Below are 20,944 nucleotides of genomic sequence, written 5' to 3'. Positions count from 1 at the left end.
TATAGGACAAGTACAGGGTAAATAAACATAGTTACATCAGCAGATGACACTGGAATAAGTATCAGGTGGCAGAAAACTGATGGAATTGGTGCAGTTGAAGATTATTAAAGTAAGAAAGGATAAGCACATGAGGGAAGAGGGCCCTGCTCGTGAGAGCTTACAATCTAAAGGGGAGGGGTAGACAGACAGGGGTGACACAGTTGGGGTACATAGAGAGCGTAGAACAGAGGGTTAGGATGAGATTTGGCTGGGTTTGGTGAAGAAGTGGGTCTTGAGAGCCCGTTTGAAGTTTTGTAGAGAGGTGGAGAGTCTGAGGGGGAGAGGTAGGGACTTCCAAAGAAGTGGTGCAGCACGTGAAAAATCTTGGAGGTAGGAGTGGGAGGAAGTAATCCGTAGGCAGGAGAGTCGGCGTGCATTAGCAGAGCAAAGAGGACGGGTGGGAGTGTAAAGGGAGATAAGGTCAGAGATGTAGATGGGAGAGGAGTGGGTGAGGGCTTTGTAAGCGAGTGCCAGAAGCTTGAAATGGATTCTGAAAGGGAAGGGGAGCCAGTGAAGGTCTAGTAAGAGAGGAGAGGTGGACGTAGTGCGTTTGGTGAGGAAGATGAGCCGGGCAGCAGCATTGAGGTTAGATTGGAGTGGAGAGAGGTATTTGTCAGGAATGCCAGTCAGGAGCAGATTACAGTAGTCCAGTCTGGAGATGACCAGTGAGTGGATAAGAGTCTTAGTAGCATCCTGGGTCAGAAAGGGTCTGATCCTGGAAATATTTTTTAGATGAAAATGGCAGGTTTGTGAGAGGTGCTGAATGTGTGGTTTGAAGGAGAGGGAGGAATCAAGGATTACTCTAAGACAGCGCACTTGGGGGCTAGAGGAGATAGTAGTGCCATCAATAGATAATGAGATTGTAGGAGGTGAGGTTATGCGGGAGGAAGGGAAGATGATCAGCTTGGTCTTAGACACGTTAAGTTTAAGAAAGCGCTGGGACATCCAGGAAGAGGTAGCAGAGAGACAGTTGGAGATACGAGTGAGGAGAGCAGGGGAGAGGTCTGGAGAGGAAAGATAGATTTGGGTGTCATCAGCGTAGAGATGATATTGGAAACCAAAAGAACTAATGAGCTTACCTAGTGAGGACGTATAGAGAGAGAAGAGAAGAGGACCAAGGACAGAACTTTGGGGTACCCCTACAGTTAGTGGAAGTGAGGGGGAGGTGGAGTCATGAGAGGAGACAGAGAAAGAACGGTCAGAAAGGTAGGAGGACAGCCACGAGAGGGCAGTGTCACGTAGACCAATTGAGTGAAGAATTTGCAGTAGGAGAGGATGGTCCACAGTGTCAAAAGCAGCAGAGAGATCAAGTAGAATAAGTATAGAGTAGTGTCCCTAAGATTTAGCAGCATGGAGGTCATTGCATACTTTTGTAAGAGCAGTTTCAGTGGAGTGGAGAGGACGGAAGCCAGACTGGAATGGGTCAAGCAGTGAGTGTGAGGAAAGAAAGGAAGTAAGGCGGTTGTAGACAATACGCTCAAGGAGTTTGGAGGCAAAAGGGAGGAGAGAGATGGGTCGGTAGTTGGAGAGAGTGTTTGGATCAAGTGTAGGTTTTTTAAGAATAGGAGAGATGAGTGCATGCTTGAAGGCAGAGGGGACAGTGCCTGATGAGAGGGATAGATTGAGAAGGTGGGAAAGATGGGAACAAGCAGAAGGAGAGGGGATAGGGTCAAGCGGAGGAGGCGGGAGGGGATAGGGTCAAGTGGGGAGGTGGTGAGGGGACAGGAACGAATGAGGGCCATGACTTCCTCTCCAGATGCATGGGAGAAAGATGTCAGAGTAGGTGCGAGGGATGGGGAGGGTTGGTAAGGGATGGGAGAAAGCTGGTTACTGATGGACTGGTGTGATGTGATGTCCTGACGTATGGAGTCAATTTCGGATGTGAAGTAATTGGCAAAGTCAAGAGCAGAGAGTGAGGAAGGGAGACGAGGTGGAGGTGGGCAGAGGAGTGAGTTGAGAGTGGCAAAGAGGCGCCGGGTGTTGGAAGACTGGGAGGAGATGAGGTACTTGAAGTATGACTGTTTAGCAAGAGAAAGGGCAGCACTGAAGGATGAGAGCATAAGTTTGAAATGGAGGAAGTCTGCCTTAGAGCGTGATTTCCTCCAGTATCGCTCAGCAGTACGTGAGCATTTTTGCAGATATCTGGTGCATTTGGTGTGCCAGGGTTGAGGTGTTAATTTGCGAGGGTGAATAGTGGTTGGTGGAGCAACACAGTCAAGAGCAGAAGTAAGGGATGCATTGTATGTGGAAGTGGCTTGTTCAGGGCATGAGAGAGAGAGAAGTGAGTCAAACAGGGAGGAAAGGAATGTGGTGTCAATAGCTTCAATGTTACGCTTAGTGATGGTAGCCTTAGGAGGTAGAGATGGGGAAGTCGAGAGAGATAGGCTAAAGGAGAGCAGGTGTCAGAGAGGGGAAATGGGGAGTTGGAAAAATCAGAAATATCACAGCGGTGAGTGAAGACCAGATCCAGTGAGCTCCCATTCACATGGGAGGGTGAGGAGGTCCACTGGAAGAGACCAAGTGAAGAGGTGAGGTTAAGGAGTTTAGAGGCAGGGGTTTGTGTGGGGATGTCAATAGGGATGTTGAAATCGCCTAGGATAATGGAGGGAATGTCAGAAGAGAGTTAGTGAGGAAGACAGGAAGCAAAGTTGTCGATGAATTTGGAAGTAGTGCCAGGGGGGCGGTAAATGACAGCTACTCTAAGATGGACTGGTTGGAAGAGGCGTATGGCATGGACCTCAAATGTTGAGAATGTAAGGGATGGTTCTGGTGGTATGAGTTGGTAGGAGTAACTAGAAGGTAAAATGACCCCAACACCACCCCCATGGCGACCCCCAGGCCGGGGTGTGTGTGAGAATGTGAGGCCCCCAGCAGAGAGAGCAGCAGGAGAAGTAGTGTCAGAGGGCGTAATCCAAGTTTCAGTAATGGCTAGTAGGTGTAGGGAGTTGGAAATGAAAAGGTCATGAGTGGGGACCAGTTTGTTACAAACAGATCTGGCATTCCAGAGGGCACAGGATAGGGGGTATGAGTTTGTGGGAGAGATGTGAATGAGATTATCAGGGTTGCTGTAGCGATGAGGTGAGATTAACTTTGAGGGCAGGGATGATGAGAGAGTAGTGATGGTACGGGTGCCTGAGCTAGGAGGGGAAACTGCAGGAGGTGGGCAGGGAGGGAGGTCAGTGTGATGTGGATGGGGATATGGGGAGGTGACAGGGAAGGGAGAGAGGAAGCAGGGCTGAATTGTGGGGTAGCAGGACCATGGGGCAGAGGTAAATGAATGTGGGGTAACAGGAAAGGAGGGGGAAGGAAACAGAGGGATGGAGGGGAGACAGAGGAGGAGGTGTAGGAGACATGGGGGGGAAGGATAAAGATACATTATTAGGTAGGCACTGAGTGATGTGGGGAGTATAAGAAAGCCTTGACATAGTGTTAAGTAGGTAAATAGGTTGAGGGAAAGTGGAAGTAGGAGTGGAGACTGTAAGGGAATCAGAGCAGAAGATTTGCAGAAATGCAGGTGAGAAAAGCAGTGTAGGCTCAATGGGTGTATATTTAGTATGGAATGAGTCAAAAGCGTAGATAAAGTGGGTGCAGAAATGTATTTGGGCTGTAAGAAATGAAAGGATTGTGAGAGGCTTAAGAAGCAAAGGTAATGCCTTAACACATAATGCCTACATTAGTGCTCCACACACATAATGGCTACAGTAATAGCTGCATACACAAACTACCCACAGTAATGCCCACAGTAGTGCCAGATACACATGATGTCCCCAGTTAGTGCCAGTTACACATAATGTCCCCAGTACAGTGCCGGTTACTCACAATGTCCCCAGTATAGTCTAGGTACACATAATGCCTCCAGCACTCACCACCACTGCAGACAGGTTACCATGGCTGCCTTGGCCGTGGCAACCCAGGTAACCCACATCCTCCTCAGTCCGTCCCCCTGTCAGATGTCATCACCCTCCCAGTGCTGCATGCTGCTGTCCCCCTAACTCACATCCTCCTCCGTTCGCCCTCCTCCGTCGCATGCTATCCCCCTCCTAGTGCCGTCTGCGGTTTCCCCTCGTTCCCTGGCCAGGCCAGGCAAAATAACTTTGCAGGCATTATAAAGCCTGCTGGCTGGACGTTCCCCACCCTTGGACCAGGGGTGGGCAATTATTTTAGCTGTGTGGAATTTTCACAAGTTTTTACAAACTGTCAAAGAACACACAAAAAATATAGTTTTAGAACTTTCGTGAATTTGCCAAAATACTGTAGGCGTATACAGGGGTTGGGAACGAAATGACGGCTGTCAGGATGCCAACATCGAGGAGACCAACAGGATCACCCCGACATGGGATGTTAAGGAGTCTAACCCTCACACTCTACCCCTTACTTTTAGGTGCCTAAACCTTCTCCTCCCGCTGCCTAACGCTAAACACACGGGTGGTGCCTAAACCAACCCCCCCCTCCTCCGCACCCTAAACCTAACAGTCTACCCCCCTCAATCAAACCCTAACCCCCCCTTGAATTGCCTAACCCTAAACTCTTCACAACCTAAACCTAACCCTAAGTCCCCTGCGGGTCACCTAAACCTAACCCCCCCATCCCTGGCATAGACTTACACTGGCCGATGTGCTGAAGATTGGGATCCAGATGGTCAAGATTCTGGCGTCTGTGTTCTGTCCCCTACCTTGTGCACCAGGATCCTGACCTTTGGGATTGTAACCGTATCCCACATAAAGAGCTATTATACAAAGTATTATACTGAAATCTCAATAGCAGAACACTACGATACAGAAAGGTTTAGAACAGTTTCCCTCCTTTCCAACATCACTGATTTCCTCTGCTCTTACCAGCCCTGTGGATCGCAGATGATGGACTGGAGCCAGAAGCAAAGGCAAGGTGGGTTTATGGTTGCCCGGAAACCCCCTCCTGTTGGCACATGCAGCGCATGTGCAACAGGAGCAAAAACAAAAATGTTGTGTCTGAAAGAGCGCATTCACACACTTACTTCACTGCCTTCAGTGGATATTCCCAGCTGTAACACGAGGACCAGGCCGTGTCCGTGCGACAGGGGCGTTTTAAGATAGGAGGGGGGCAACCTCCTCTCCACGGCACCATAGGCTCCAGCGATGTGCCAGACACATTTCGTACTGCCCATGTGGCCATTTTGGGTGACATTTTTCTCTCGGCAGCCGTGGTTGCAGAAGCTGCGGCGCCCGTCGCGGGACTCCAGAAAGATTAGTATTAAAACAACATGGGTGCAGTGTGTGTGGTGTGGGCCACCCCTGGACCCTGGGGCCAGTGTGCACCACATATATTGCACCCATGAAAGAAATGCTAATGCCGTGCCGGAGCATTGTGTTTCATAAATAACTGAACTGACTGCGGCTTTTTGCCGACTGGTGTAGACCGGCTAGTAAGGGTGCAGGTTAGGCTGTCTGTAACCACAATGTATCTAAAAGGTACAGTGTGAGGCAGCACTCTGACAGTGAAACAAACATCTTATCAAAACTTAACCAGTTCAAGCCTGCACAAGACTGTCACAGAAACTAAAGGCCCATAAACACTAGCCGATTTTGAGCTCAACATAGCTAACTTTTTGCGTTTTGAGCCACTTTGAGCTCAAACTTGGCCAGTGTGTATGGCCAGGCGATGAGCGCTGGTGCGCACACCCGCATCATCACCAGCCGCCGCCCGTCAGTCTGTTTGAACAGCCGAGTGATCCACCTTCCACAGACTCCTACTGTGGAAAGTGGATCACACCCCCGTGAACATCGCTGCGCCAGGAAAAAATAGCTCAGTGTGTATGCACTGAGCGTTTTTCCTGCCAGTGATGTTCACATCATCGCTGTGCATAAACGCTGGGCAAAAATGCTAAGTGTGTATGCACCTTTAAACTCAAAAGTACCCTCAAGGCTTGACAAATTTTACATATTAAAAGCAGGTTATCAACAGTAAACACTGATATAGATCCACAAAGTGCTGTCACGGTCCAAATTATACATATATAGTAGGTCATGCATACCTTCCAACGATTGGGAGGTAAAGGAGGGATTCCTGAGCGGTGTAGCCGCGCACGCCCGGAAAGGAGGTGTGGTCTGAGAAAACCTTGTGGTAAAGTTAAGTCACGACCCTGGGGGCATGACAAATGCTCTGTGAGCTGCTGGCATGCCCCCTGTCCCTCATGTCTACGTGAATAGACTCTGTGCGCATGCGCACAGTGTCTATTCCCCGCTGGCTGAGCAGCGAGTGAGAAAGCCTCCCAAGTGCCCCCACCCACCTCGGGACACTGCTGCCCGCGGGTGGGACAACGAGACAGTCCCAAAATAACGGGACTGTCCCACGAAAATCGGGACACTTGGGAGGTATGGGTTATGAGAAACAAAATCATACATCTATAGCAGGTTATCAACAGTGAACACTGATATAATCCCACAAACTGCTCATCTCTGTCCCTGGGGTAAAGATCATGTCCCACAGTCTGCTGAGCCAGCTCACTGTAGTGGAAAATAGCACTGGAGCCTCAGAACCCACCAAGGAGTGTTGGGGGCGGGACTTAATGGCACTTGCAGAACGCTCTGAAATGACGTTTTTCTACTGCCACACCCTGGTAGTCATGATTCTTAACCACTTATCTGGCACGGTCAGATCACATGCGCCGCCCCACTGTGTACCCCAGTTTTTGATGAAGAGATCTGTTCTGCAGACGTGTATAATAATATAATATTTGAAAGAAAATACTTTTGAAAGTATATGAAATAAAAATGTTTTAAAAAACAATGTTATGAACTATTTTGAAAGGAAAAATCATCAGTTAAGTGGTTAAACAGCAGAGTAGCACCTGCAAAAGCAGCAGAGTATGATGGGGAAGCTGCATACAGACCCAGTCACAGCTCTATATGGCGATGTTTAATGGATCGAGCAGTGAAAGGGTTGTAACCCAGTGCTAGCAGAGTAGCCTGTAGCTGCTCCTAACCCAAGGCCTCCTTGGAGTGTGGTCCAGTGATGGCAGAACCCTAGGGACCAGCTTCTGGTTTGGCGACTCTCAAGAGGCTTTGTGCAGGTCGGGATAATGGTGCACACTAGCCATACTGAACTATGCTGCTCCCACTCTGCCTAAAATAAAACCTAACTAAGAGTCAGTGGGGAAAAAAAAGATGTTCCTTCACTTCAAGGCACTAAAACAAGACTGGGGAGAGCTGCTGGGAGGTGGAAAAAAACCTTTCCACCTCCTGCAAGGGGGAAGGGGGGGGGGATTAGTTTTAACTCTTTGATTACAAAACTCCATAAAGTTAAAATCTAACCCAAATATATTGGCTAAACGTAATGTTCTCCAGATGGACGCTAGAGAAATCATGATAGTAGAGGCTAATGAATGTTTGCAAATGTCCATTTGTACAAAATAAATTCTGGGGGGAAAAAATGTCCTTAGGACAAGCATGAAAGTGAAGTTACATTGGTCTTAATGGATTATTCTAGGATGTGGTGGCTTTTTTTTTTTTAAAGAAACTCTGGACCTCACCATGCAGTGGGAAGTGCCATCAGCGGATGGTGCACATGATTGCAGAATGGAGCACTCCAGTAGGTGGAGTGGTATTATGTGTTGGCGGAAGGGTTTCTGTGGTGACTGACAGACAGGCACTAGTGATGTGACTGACCCAAGCTGCTAGTTGAACTGCACTCAGGTGGTCATTCCGACCTGGTCACACGCAGGCTATTTTTTGCACTGCTGCAACCAGGTAATCGCCGCCTACAGGGGAGGGAGTTAGGGCTGTGCAGGGCTGCAATCGCTTGTGCAGAGAGCTGCACAAACAAAAAGTTTGAGCAGTCTCTGCACAGCTCTGGACTTACTGCAATGATCCGGCTTGGAGCGGACGTCAGGAACCCTTTTCTTCAACGGCTGGGCACGCCTGCGTTTTTCCGAGCATTCCTCGAAAACGGTGAGTTGCCACCCAGGTCCACCTTCTGCCTGTCAATTTCTTGCGTTCGCCGCTGCGAACGGCTTCTTCGTAAGGTCCGTCGCTCCGTGGTGACTGCCGTCGCCCGACGTGCCTGCGCATTGCGCCCGACGTGCCTGCACGGTTCAGACCCATTCGCACGGCTGCGAGAAATTGCAGGGTGCAAACGGGATGGAATAATCCCCCCCCCCCAGTATTTTGCGCAGATGGGTGATGATGTGACTTTACATTTAGATCCAGTTTATCTAGATTTTTTTTTTACATCTTTTTTTTACAGGGACAAAACAAAGGTGGATGGACTTGCCTAGGGCGCTATGAGATCATAATCCAGCTTTGACATAATTAAATCTAAGTACTTAGTATAATAGAAAAAGACGTGAAACCATTTGACAAATGAAGTTGATGCAACAGGGCACTGACAAGCATACAAGAAAGAGAATAGCAGTTAAAATAAAAGAAACAAAATTATCCTGCTGTCGCAGACCATTCTTGTAGTCATAGAAGATTTTGGCGCTCTATTGAGCTTCATAACAAGTTTATTAAGGAAGTGAACATGCAGGTCTCTTCAGTGTGCAGTGCTGCTTATATACTGGTTCTGTGCCTTGACATTCCACAAGAAATTTAGTCAGACATTACAGTTCACAATTAGACAGTCAGATTGTGTCTACTCTACCTTTGTACTGCACATCCGGAAAAATTATTGCACACTCCTCGTATTATATATATATTTTAGTACGACAATGAATTGGCGCTAAAGCATCTATGCTGTTCTCACAGCACTTTGTGTAATCCAGTTCACCACTCCTTAATTGAGTATAATGGAATCTCAACAGCACTAGAGTTAAACGTAGTAAGGACCATAGCTCCCTTCAATAACTCATCCCGGGATCTACGGGTCCACATATCTAAAAAACACATGCAGAGGGGGCACTCCATAGTGCACAAAAGTTTATTGACACAGCACTCACAGCTGGAAACAGCTAGATAGAACTTGTACTACAGCAAACAACACCGTGGACTGCTTACCAAAAGATTTAAAGATATATCAATCCAGGATATCACTTGCTCCTGTCTTGGACACAACGGTTTCCAATGCTCACGGATTCTCTTGTCCGCCTGTGTGTCCTTCTGGTCCTGGTACACCGCAGCCTTCGGTCAGCAATGTTTGGTGGAAACCGCTGTGTCCGAGACAGGAGCAGGTGATATCCTGGAGTGATATATGTTTAAATCTTGTGGTAACCAGTCCACAGTGTCGCTTGTTCTGGTACGAGTTTTATCTAGCTGTTTCCAGCTGTGAGTGCTGTGTCAAACTTTTATGCACTATGGAGCGCCCCCCTCTGCTTGAGTTATTAGATATAATATATAACATTTTCTCACCTTAATCTATTCATCATTCATGATCATATTCATATTTTACAATTTATATATCAATATATAGCTTTTATGATTAAGTACATTATTAATAAAAAAAATAAAAAATTGTTTCTTAGTGGCTCGTACAAACCCATTAAAATATTTCATATTATATCGCTTACTTTTTTGTGACAGAGAAAAATATACTTTTCAAATGAACACGTTTCTAGTGGAACAATACATTTTTTGTTATATGCTTAGGATATGTTATTATTACAGTAACAATAAAATACAGTAATACTACAAGAAGCTAATGAAAAACAAAATCAACTACAAAAGACTTAAATGGACATACTGGTGTGTCAATGGAAGAGAGTAACATGTACACAATGGGTTATGGAAGAAAAACAATGACTCACCTCCTTGCTGTGTTTTAACTTGGATAGGATCAGAGAGCGGACCATCCCCCACTGAAGTAAAAGCCAAGACTCTGACAGTGTAGGTTTCATGCCCCAGTAAGCCTCCTATTGTTGTCAAGAGGCTATCATCCACACTAGATTTATCCCAGTTGCTAACTTGCTTCTCAGGGTCCATAGTGTAGTAAATTCGGTAGCCCCTTATTTGACCATTGGGTTCCACGGGCTCTTCCCACTGAATAATCATAGTAGTTGCGGTAAGCATTCGGGCCTGTACATTTCGAGGTGCACTAGCAGGAGCCTGCTCTCCTGTCCGTGTTACGACAGGTTCACTGGGTGGTCCTTGTCCAATAGAGTTTACTGCTGACACCCAGATCTCATACTCAGAGTTGGGACTGAGGCCTCCAATGCTGTATCTTGTAGTAGTGATGTCCTCCTTAATTTGATATGGTCCATCCTGTGTTTTAAACTTGTACTCTATGATATAGTAAGATACAGGATCAGGATTTCCTGAATCCCAAGTAATTGTAATGCTTGTGGCAGTGGTTTCTGTTACAACTGGGGCCCCTGGTGCCTTAGGAAGGGCTAAATTAGGAAACAAAAAGACCATATATATAGTGAAACAAAAACACAGGAATCAAAGTGGTTTTAACTAGAATTTAAACAAACTATTTACAACAAAACTTGAGATGTATTTACAGGCCAATGCAACCTAGATCTAGCCACACCCACATGGCAATACTGCTGCAGATAAAGGCCAACTGTGCCTATATAGACACACATGATGCTCACAAATGATTCTAATACCTAATACTAATCTGATCTAAATATAAATGAATTATTGCTCCACACATCCATAAATGCAGAGTGTGAATTTCATATTTCAAGCCCCCCAGTGGAAGTGACCCAGGCACTTGGCCCTAGTATTGAATGTGAGTTGTCCAAAAGGGCACTGAAATATCAAAGTCAGAGTTATACAGGTTGAGTATCCCATATCCAAATATTCCGAAATACGGAATTTTCTGTGCGAGACAGAGATACTGAAACCTTTGTTTTCTGATGGCTCAATGTACACAAACTTTGTTTAATACACAACGTTGTTAAAACTATTGTATTTAATGACCTTCAGGCTGTGTGTATAAGGTGTATATGAAACATAAATGAATTGTGTTTATGTACACAAACTTTGTTTAATGCACAAAGTTATTAAAAATATTGGCTAAAATGACCTTCAGGCTGTGTATATAAAGTATATATGAAATATAAATGTGTTCTGTGCTTAGACTTGGGTCCCATCACCATGATATCTCATTATGGTATGCAATTATTCCAAAATACGGAAAAATCCGATATCCAAAATACTTCTGGTCCAAAGCATTTTGTATATGGGATACTCAACCTGTATCAACACTCAGCTGTGAACATTCAGTATTACAGTACAAGTTGGTCTTATGTAAAAGTGTCACACGTGTATGTATATATATATATATATATATATATATATATATATATATATATATATATATATATATATATATACACACACACTACTCAAAAAAATAAAGGGAACACTAAAATAACACATCCTAGATCTGAATGAATGAAATATTCTTATTAAATACTTTGTTCTTTACATAGTTGAATGTGCTGACAACAAAATCACACAAAAATGATCAATGGAAATCAAATTTATTAACCCATGGAGGTCTGGATTTGGAGTCACCCTCAAAATTAAAGTGGAAAAACACACTACAGGCTGATCCAACTTTGATGTAATGTCCTTAAAACAAGTCAAGATGAGGCTCAGTAGTGTGTGTGCCCTCCACGTGCCTGTATGACCTCCCTACAACGCCTGGGCATGCTCCTGATGAGGTGGCGGATGGTCTCCTGAGGGATCTCCTCCCAGACCTGGACTAAAGCATCCGCCAACTCCTGGACAGTCTGTGGTGCAACGTGGCATTGGTGGATGGAGCGAGACATGATGTCCCAGATGTGCTCAATTGGATTCAGATCTGGGGAACGGGCGGGCCAGTCCATAGCATTAGTGCCTTCGTCTTGCAGGAACTGCTGACACACTCCAGCCACATGAGGTCTAGCATTGTCTTGCATTAGGAGGAACCCAGGGCCAACCGCACCAGCATATGGTCTCACAAGGGGTCTGAGGATCTCATCTCGGTACCTAATAGCAGTCAGGCTACCTCTGGCGAGCACATGGAAGGCTGTGCGGCCCCCCCAAAGAAATGCCACCCCCACACCATTACTGACCCACTGCCAAACCAGTCATGCTGGAGGATGTTGCAGGCAGCAGAACGTTCTCCTTGGCGTCTCCAGACTCTGTCACGTCTGTCACATGTGCTCAGTGAGAACCTGCTTTCATCTGTGAAGAGCACAGGGCGCCAGTGGCGAATTTGCCAATCTTGGTGTTCTCTGGCAAATGCCAAACGTCCTGCACGGTGTTGGGCTGTAAGCACAACCCCCACCTGTGGGCGTCAGGCCCTCATACCACCCTCATGGAGTCTGTTTCTGATCGTTTGAGTAGACACATGCACATTTGTGGCTTGCTGGAGGTCATTTTGCAGGGCTCTGGCAGTGCTCCTCCTGTTCCTCCTTACACAAAGGCGGAGGTAGTGGTCCGGCTGATGGGTTGTTGCCCTCCTACGGCCTCCTCCACGTCTCCTGATGTACTGGCCTGTCTCCTGGTAGCGCCTCCATGCTCTGGACACTACATTGACAGACACAGCAAACCTTCTTGCCACAGCTCGCATTGATGTGCCATCCTGGATGAGCTGCACGTGGAGGGCACACACACTACTGAGCCTCATTTTGACTTGTTTTAAGGACATTACATCAAAGTTGGATCAGCCTGTAGTGTGTTTTTCCACTTTCATTTTGAGGGCGACTCCAAATCCAGACCTCCATGGGTTAATAAATTTGATTTCCATTGATCATTTCTGTGTGATTTTGTTGTCAGCACATTCAACTATGTAAAGAACAAAGTTTTTAATAAGAATATTTCATTCATTCAGATCTAGGATGTGTTATTTTAGTGTTCCCTTTATTTTTTTGAGCAGTGTATATGTATATATATATATATATATATATAGATCCAATCCACAAACTGACACTCCCTTGTAAGCCACAATAACCTGCCAGGGTGCCCTCCTAGGGGCCAGCAAACCCCAATCAATAAGAAAAAACAACATCGGCTGCACTCCTGGACTCAGTATCTGGTGAAAAGCAACGTGCTTTACTTACGTAAGTGTGTCCTGATGACGGGGGGGGGGGAGCACCCCAAAACGTTGAAGTAAAGCACGTTGCTTTTCACCAGATACTGAGTCCAGGAGTGCCGCCTCTGTTGTTTTGGCGTTTATATATATATATATATATATATATCTATCATCTTGTTGCAATATTTGGGTCACTTCCAATTCTATTTACATTCACAGTGCAGACTATTAGTGAAAGCAAACTTGTTTTTAATTTTAGTAGTTCTTTAGTATGGTAATATAGACAATTCCTTTAAATATCTATCTGTAAACCCATCCCTCTACTAGTAGAACAAAGCAAAACTTATAACACAACTGATGAATAGAGTGAACCACTCATTGGATGGTTCTGCAATGGCTAATTTTTTTATTAAGTGTGGCAGTGGAGCCTTGAATTGCCTCACTTCTTACACCTGTCATATCAAGAACTCAGCCATTCAGTTAGAGATGTCAGCAATGAAAAACAAAATCAGAACTCCATTGCCAATTACATAAGGGGTCCAGGGGTAATTACCTCTCTAACAAAACAAAAACATTAAATCCCGGCCATTCTTTAGATACAGGGATGGTTTTAGAATTTTAGTGTGATATAGGACCTTGTTCAAAAAAATAAGATTTTACTTACCGGTAAATCTATTTCTCGTAGTCCGTAGTGGATGCTGGGGACTCCGTAAGGACCATGGGGAATAGACGGGCTCCGCAGGAGACATGGGCACTTTAAGAAATAATTTATATTCTGGTGTGCTCTGGCTCCTCCCTCTATGTCCCTCCTCCAGACCTCAGTTAGAGAAACTGTGCCCGGAAGAGCTGACAGTACAAGGAAAGGATTTTGGGAATCCAGGGCAAGACTCATACCAGCCACACCAATCACACCGTATAACTTGTGATAACTTTACCCAGTTAACAGTATGAACAACAACAGCGCATCAGATAAACCCTGATGCAACTATAACATAACCCTTATTTAAGCAATAACTATATACAAGCATTGCAGAAGAAGTCCGCACTTGGGACGGGCGCCCAGCATCCACTACGGACTACGAGAAATAGATTTACCGGTAAGTAAAATCTTATTTTCTCTAACGTCCTAGTGGATGCTGGGGACTCCGTAAGGACCATGGGGATTATACCAAAGCTCCCAAACGGGCGGGAGAGTGCGGATGACTCTGCAGCACCGATTGAGCAAACACAAGGTCCTCCTCAGCCAGGGTATCAAACTTGTAGAACTTTGCAGAAGTGTTTGAACCTGACCAAGTAGCCGCTCGGCAAAGCTGTAATGCCGAGACCCCTCGGGCAGCCGCCCAAAAAGAGCCCACCGTCCTTGTGGAATGGGCCTTAACCGATTTAGGCAGCGGCACTCCAGACGCAGAATGAGCCTGCTGAATCGTGTTACAGATCCAGCGAGCAATAGTTTGCTTTGAAGCAGGCGCCCCAAGCTTGTTGGAAGCATACAGGATAAACAAAGATTCTGTTTTCCTGACCCTAGCCGTTCTGGCTACATAAACCTTCAAAGCTCTGACCACATCAAGTAACTCGGAATCCTCCAAATCAGTAGTAGCCACAGGCACCACAATAGGTTGGTTTATATGAAACGATGAAACCACTTTCGGCAGAAATTGTGGGCGGGTCCGCAATTCTGCTATATCCGCATGGAAAACCAGATAAGGGCTTTTATGTGACAAAGCCACCAATTCTGACACACGCCTAGCCGAAACCAAGGCTAGTAGCATGACCACATTCCACGTGAGATCATTCAATTCCACCGTTTTGAGTGGTTCACACCAGTGTGATTTCAGGAAACTCAACACCACGTTAAGATCCCAAGGTGCCACTGGTGGCACAAAAGGGGGCTGAATATGCAGCACTCCCTTTACAAACGTCTGAACTTCAGGCAGAGAAGCCAGTTCTTTTTGAAAGAAAATGGATAGGGCCGAAATCTGGACCTTAATGGAACCCAATTTTAGGCCCAAAGTCACTCCCGACTGTAGGAAGTGAAGGAAACGGCCCAGCTGCAATTCCTCCGTAGGGGCATTCCTGGCCTCACACCAAGCAACATATTTTCGCCATATACGGTGATTATGTTGAGCCGTCACGTCCTTCCTAGCCTTTATCAGCGTAGGAATGACCTCATCTGGAATGCCTTTTTCTGCTAGGATCCGGCGTTCAACCGCCATGCCGTTAAACGCAGACGCGGTAAGTCTTGGAACAGACAGGGCCCCTGTTGCAACAAGTCCTGTCTTAGAGGCAGAGGCCACGGGTCCCCTGTGAGCATTTCTTGCAGATCTGGATACCAAGTCCTTCTTGGCCAATCCGGAATAATGAGTATTGTTCTCACTCCTCTTTTTCTTATGATTCTCAGCACCTTGGGTATGAGAGGAAGAGGAGGAAATACATAGACCGACTGGAACACCCACGGCGTCACCAGTGCGTCCACAGCTATCACCTGAAGGTCTCTTGACCTGGCGCAATACCTCTGTAGCTTTTTGTTGAGGCGGGATGCCATCACGTCCACCTGTGGCAGTTCCCACCGACTTGCTTGATGAAGTCCCCACTCTCCCGGGTGGAGGTCGTGTCTGCTGAGGAAGTCTGCTTCCCAGTTGTCCACTCCTGGAATGAACACTGCTGACAGTGCGCTTACGTGATTCTCCGCCCAGCGAAGAATTCTGGTGGTTTCTACCATCACCACCCTGCTCCTTGTGCCGCCTTGGCGGTTTACATGAGCCACTGCGGTGATGTTGTCTGACTGAATCAGAACCGGTTGGTCGCGAAGCAGGGACTCCGCTTGACGTAGGGCATTGTATATGGCCCTTAGTTCCAGGATGTTGATGTGAAGGCAAGTCTCCTGACTTGACCACAGACCTTGGAAATTTCTTCCCTGTGTGACTGCCCCCCACCCTCGGAGGCTTGCATCCGTGGTCACCAGGACCCAGTCCTGAATGCTGAATCTGCGGCCCTCCAGAAGGTGAGCACTCTGCAGCCACCACAGGAGAGACACCCTGGCCCGGGGGGATAGGGTGATTAACCGATGCATCTGAAGATGTGATCTGGACCATTTGTCCAGTAGATCCCATTGAAAGGTCCTCGCATGGAACCTGCCGAAGGGAATGGCCTCGTATGATGCCACCATCTTTCCCAGGACTCGCGTGCAGTGATGCACCGACACCTGTTTTGGTTTTAATAGGTTTCTGACCAGTGTCATGAGTTCCTGAGCCTTCTCCATCGGGAGATATACCCTCTTCTGGTCTGTGTCCAGAATCATGCCCAGGAAATGCAGACGAGTCGTAGGAATCAACTGCGACTTCGGAATATTTAGAATCCAGCCGTGTTGTTGTTACACTTCCAGAGAGCATGCTACGCTGTTCAGCAACTGCTCTCTTGACCTCGCTTTTATGAGGAGATCGTCCAAGTATGGGATAATTGTGACCCCTTGCTTCCGCAGGAGTACCATCATTTCCGCCATTACCTTGGTAAATATTCTCGGTGCCGTGGAGAGACCAAACGGCAACGTCTGAAATTGGTAATGACAATCCTGTACCACAAATCTTAGGTACGCCTGATGAGGTGGATAAATGGGGACATGAAGGTATGCATCCTTTATGTCCAGAGACACCATAAAATCCCCCCCTTCCAGGCTTGCGATGACCGCTCTGAGCGATTCCATCTTGAACTTGAACCTTTTCAGGTATATGTTCAGGGATTTTAAATTTACTATGGGTCTGACCGAACCGTCCGGTTTCGGTACCACAAACATGGTCGAATAATAACCCTTTCCTTGTTGAAGGAGAGGAACCTTGACCACCACCTGTTGAAGATACAATTTGTGAATTGCAGTTAACACTATTTCCCTCTCTAAGGGGGAAGCTGGCAGGGCCGATTTGATCGGTGCGGGGGCATCTCTTCGAATTCAAGCTTGTATCCCTGACACAATCTCTATTGCCCAGGGATCCAACTGGGAGTGAACCCACTCGTGGCTGAAATTTCGGAGACGCGCCCCCACCGGGCCTAGCTCCGCCTGTGGAGCCCCAGCGTCATGCGGTGGATTTAGTGGAAGCCGGGGAGGACTTCTGTTCCTGGGAAGCTGCGTTGTGCAGCTTTCTTCCTCTGCCCCTGCCTCTGGCAAGAAAGGACGCACCTCGGACTTTCTTGCCTTTTTGTGATCGAAAGGACTGCATTTGGTAATACGGTGCTTTCTTAGGTTGTGAGGAAACATATGGCAAAAAATTTGACTTTCCAGCAGTAGCTGTGGAGACCAGGTCCGAGAGACCCTCCCCAAACAATTCCTCACCCTTGTAAGGTAAAACCTCCATGTGCCTTTTTGAGTCGGCATCACCTGTCCATTGCCGAGTCCACAGGACCCTTCTGGCAGAAATCGACATAGCATTTATTCTAGAGCCCAGTAGACTAATGTCTCTTTGAGCGTCTCTCATATATAGGACAGCGTCTTTTATATGCCCCAGGGTCATTAATATAGTATCCTTGTCTAAGGTATCAAGTTCCTCAGACAGGGTGTCCGTCCATGCTGCTACAGCACTACACACCCAGGCCGACGCGATCGCTGGCCTCAGTAAGGTACCTGAATGTGTATAAATGGACTTCAGGGTACCCTCTTGCTTTCTATCCGCAGCATCTTTTAGGGTGGCCGTATCCTGTGATGGCAGGGCTACCCTCTTGGATAAGCGTGTTACAGGGGAGGATTCCCAGCGTAACCTGTCCGTTGGCGAGAAAGGATACGCCATAAGCATCCTTTTGGAAATCTGCAGTTTTTTATCTGGAGATTCCCAAGCCTTTTCACATAACTCATTTAGCTCGTGTGAAGGGGGAAAGGTCACCACCTGCCTTTTTTCCCCATACATATGAACCCTCTTGTCAGGGACTGGGGTTTCCTCAGTGATGTGCAACACATCCTTAATTGCTATAATCATATAACGGATGGATTTAGCCAATTGAGGCTGTAACTTTGCATCATCGTAATAGACACTGGAGTCAGAATCCATGTCGGTATCTGTGTCAACAATTTAGGATAGTGGGCGCTTCTGAGACCCTGACTGCCTCTGCGACATAGGATCAGGCACGGGCTGAGACCCTGACTGTCCTAAGGCTTCAGTTTTATCCAACCTTTTATGCAAGGAATTAACATTATCATTTAAAACCTTCCACATATCCATCCAATCAGGTGTCGGCGCCGTCGGCGGAGACACCACATTCATTTGCTCCGGCTCTGTTTCCACATAGCCTTCCTCGTCAAACATGTCAACACAAGCGTACCGACACACCACACACACAGGGAATGCTCTTTTTGAAGACAGTTCCCCCACAAGGCCCTTTGGAGAGACAGAGAGAGAGTATGCCAGCACACACCCCAGCGCTATATAACCCAGGAATAACACAGTAACTTAATGTTAACCCAGTAGCCGCTGTTATATTGATTTTTGCGCCTAATTATGTGCCCCCCCCCTCTCTATTTACCCTCTTCTACCGTGTTTCTGCAGGGGAGAGCCTGGGGAGCATCCTCTCAGCGGAGCTGTGGAGAAAAAATGGCGCTGGCGAGTGCTGAGGAAGAAGCCCCGCCCCCTCAGCGGCGGGCTTCTGTCCCGCTTCAATGTACAATTTTTGGCGGGGGCTCATACATATATACAGTGCCCAACTGTATATATGCAAAACTTTTGCCAAAGAGGTCCTAATTGCTGCCCAGGGCACACCCCCCTGCGCCCTGCACCCTTACAGTGACCGGAGTATGTGGGTGTGTGTGGGAGCAATGGCGCATAGCTGCAGTGCTGTGCGCTACCTCAGTGAAGACTGGAGTCTTCTGCCGCCGATTTCGAAGTCTTCTTGCTTCTTATGCTCACCCGGCTTCTGTCTTCCGGCTCTGCGAGGGGGACGGCGGTGCGGCTCTGGGATCGGACGACGAGGGTGAGATCCTGTGTACGATCCCTCTGGAGCTAATGGTGTCCAGTAGCCTAAGAAGCAGGACCTATCTGCAGAGAGTAGGGCTGCTTCTCTCCCCTCAGTCCCACGATGCAGGGAGTCTGTTGCCAGCAGATCTCCCTGAAAATAAAAAACCTAACAAAATACTTCCTTACAGCAAGCTCAGGAGAGCTCACTGAACAGCACCCAGCTCGTCCGGGCACAGATTCACACTAACTGAGGTCTGGAGGAGGGACATAGAGGGAGGAGCCAGAGCACACCAGAATCTAAATTCTTTCTTAAAGTGCCCATGTCTCCTGCGGAGTCCGTCTATTCCCCATGGTCCTTACGGAGTCCCCAGCATCCACTAGGACGTTAGAGAAATAAAAGTACTTAGGCATTAAAGTTAGCTTGCACAAGTTCTAGTTTACAGTAACTCCCTATCATAACTCCAAAACGTATACTCACATTTCACTGTGATTTGGGCTACGGACTCAATAACCCCAAGACTTGACATAGCAACACAGGTGTAATTAGCAGACTCCTTAACATTTGTAAGTTCCAGAACGTTACGCCCCACTGGCATATCATCTTCCGGGGTTAGGTCTTCTGTACCCATCATCCACTTCACATATGGCATGGGTGAACCAACCGCAACACAAGTTATATTTACATTACCTCCCGGCATAATCTCATGGCTCACAGGCAGAATGGAGAAGCGTGGAGCAACACGACGAACTGTAGGTAAAATTAACAAGGGTACAGAAGGAACAAGGGCTTAAATAGGTACACTGTAACATTAGAAATTTCATTTTTTTTTTTATAATAGAGACTTTAAAATAAAAACTTACTTCACAAACAAAAAGTGAGAATATTTATATATATAAACATGAAGCCATAATTCATAGCAAAAGGGTTCCATATATCAGGAGTACACCCATCACAGCACAAATAATACACAAAAATTTATTAGCAATTTCTCATCTTTATCAACTAATATGGGGTATCTCATTAAGCTGAATGCTATTCCACACTTGGCAGTTTATACAGTAGTTCCCACACTATTTACAAACAATACCTCTTAAAGTGTCCTTTTGACTTTAAAAGAACTGGCCTGTTCTCAAAACAAAGCATGTCTATGATGGATGACTCTCATACTTTAACATAGCTAAATCACCCCAAGAGCGAGTACTGAATAACAATGTATAAAAGAGTAACTGCTGTTTTGGTGCACCACACATCGGCAGTAGAGATGAGAAACTCTAATGAAATTTTTGTGGTTTTGGGGTGTAAAAACCCTAACAAAGCCTCTTTAGAATCTGACACGGTTTCATCGATAAATGCAGCTCTCAGAAACACAAACATCATGCAAAAGAGGTATAAAAATTTAAAAAAATATAACTAAAACAAAAAAACGGGAAAGAAGACAAAAAGGGAAGGGAAAGACAGAAAAATGCAGAGGAATATAACATAAGGGCAACTAGCAAATGCCCGCAATAATATTGGGTGTAGAAAAAGGCATTGAGGGATTAAGGGCAGATATCCCACTTAATGCTTTGTGACTAAGTGTTCAACATATGGACACCTATAACCCTGGTGGGATATTAAACAGATTGTTCATAGTAAAACAAAGTGATGGACTTAACGCTGAGAGTAACAGTGACATGTTCTGTGCATCCCCCTTGCTGATAGGTGGATGCAGTTTTCAGACCTCACAAGTTAGAACATGGATCAAGGGGTTGAGGCAGCCCCAATTTGAGTGACTCTGTTCTTGGTAACATCTTCAGCACAGTAATGTAAGGATATTCCATACAGTCAAATCATTTCATGGACTTGACCTGGAAAAGCTGCACAAAGGGATATACAAAAATGATTCTATTCTAAAGGAAAAAAAAACTAGAATTAAATTCTACATAGTGTATATGAGTTTTATTATCTAGTGGTTTCTAAGGTAACATTATGATGATTTTGAACAAAGTGCCAATATTACAAGAGAACAAAGTGTTGTGAATATTGTGCTGCA

General features: G+C 46.3%; 1 protein-coding gene across 15 annotated transcripts in view; it reads right to left on the bottom strand.

The window, feature by feature from the left end:
• The window catches only part of PTPRS (protein tyrosine phosphatase receptor type S), a 752,553-nt gene that overhangs the window by 421,179 nt on the left and 310,430 nt on the right, over positions 1-20,944 (bottom strand). For all 15 annotated transcript variants that reach the window (XM_063914875.1, XM_063914874.1, XM_063914881.1 and 12 more), the window contains 2 exons: positions 19,390-19,659; positions 9,755-10,336 (listed from right to left, as the gene is read on the bottom strand). In XM_063914875.1, coding sequence (XP_063770945.1) covers positions 9,755-10,336; positions 19,390-19,659 — 852 coding nt within the window. The remainder of the gene's footprint in view (positions 1-9,754; positions 10,337-19,389; positions 19,660-20,944) is intronic.

Source organism: Pseudophryne corroboree, chromosome 1, assembly GCF_028390025.1.
Source record: "Pseudophryne corroboree isolate aPseCor3 chromosome 1, aPseCor3.hap2, whole genome shotgun sequence".
NCBI classification, from domain to species: domain Eukaryota; kingdom Metazoa; phylum Chordata; class Amphibia; order Anura; family Myobatrachidae; genus Pseudophryne; species Pseudophryne corroboree.
Note: the sequence above shows the minus strand (reverse complement) of the source record. Positions and strands in the feature narration are given on the sequence as shown.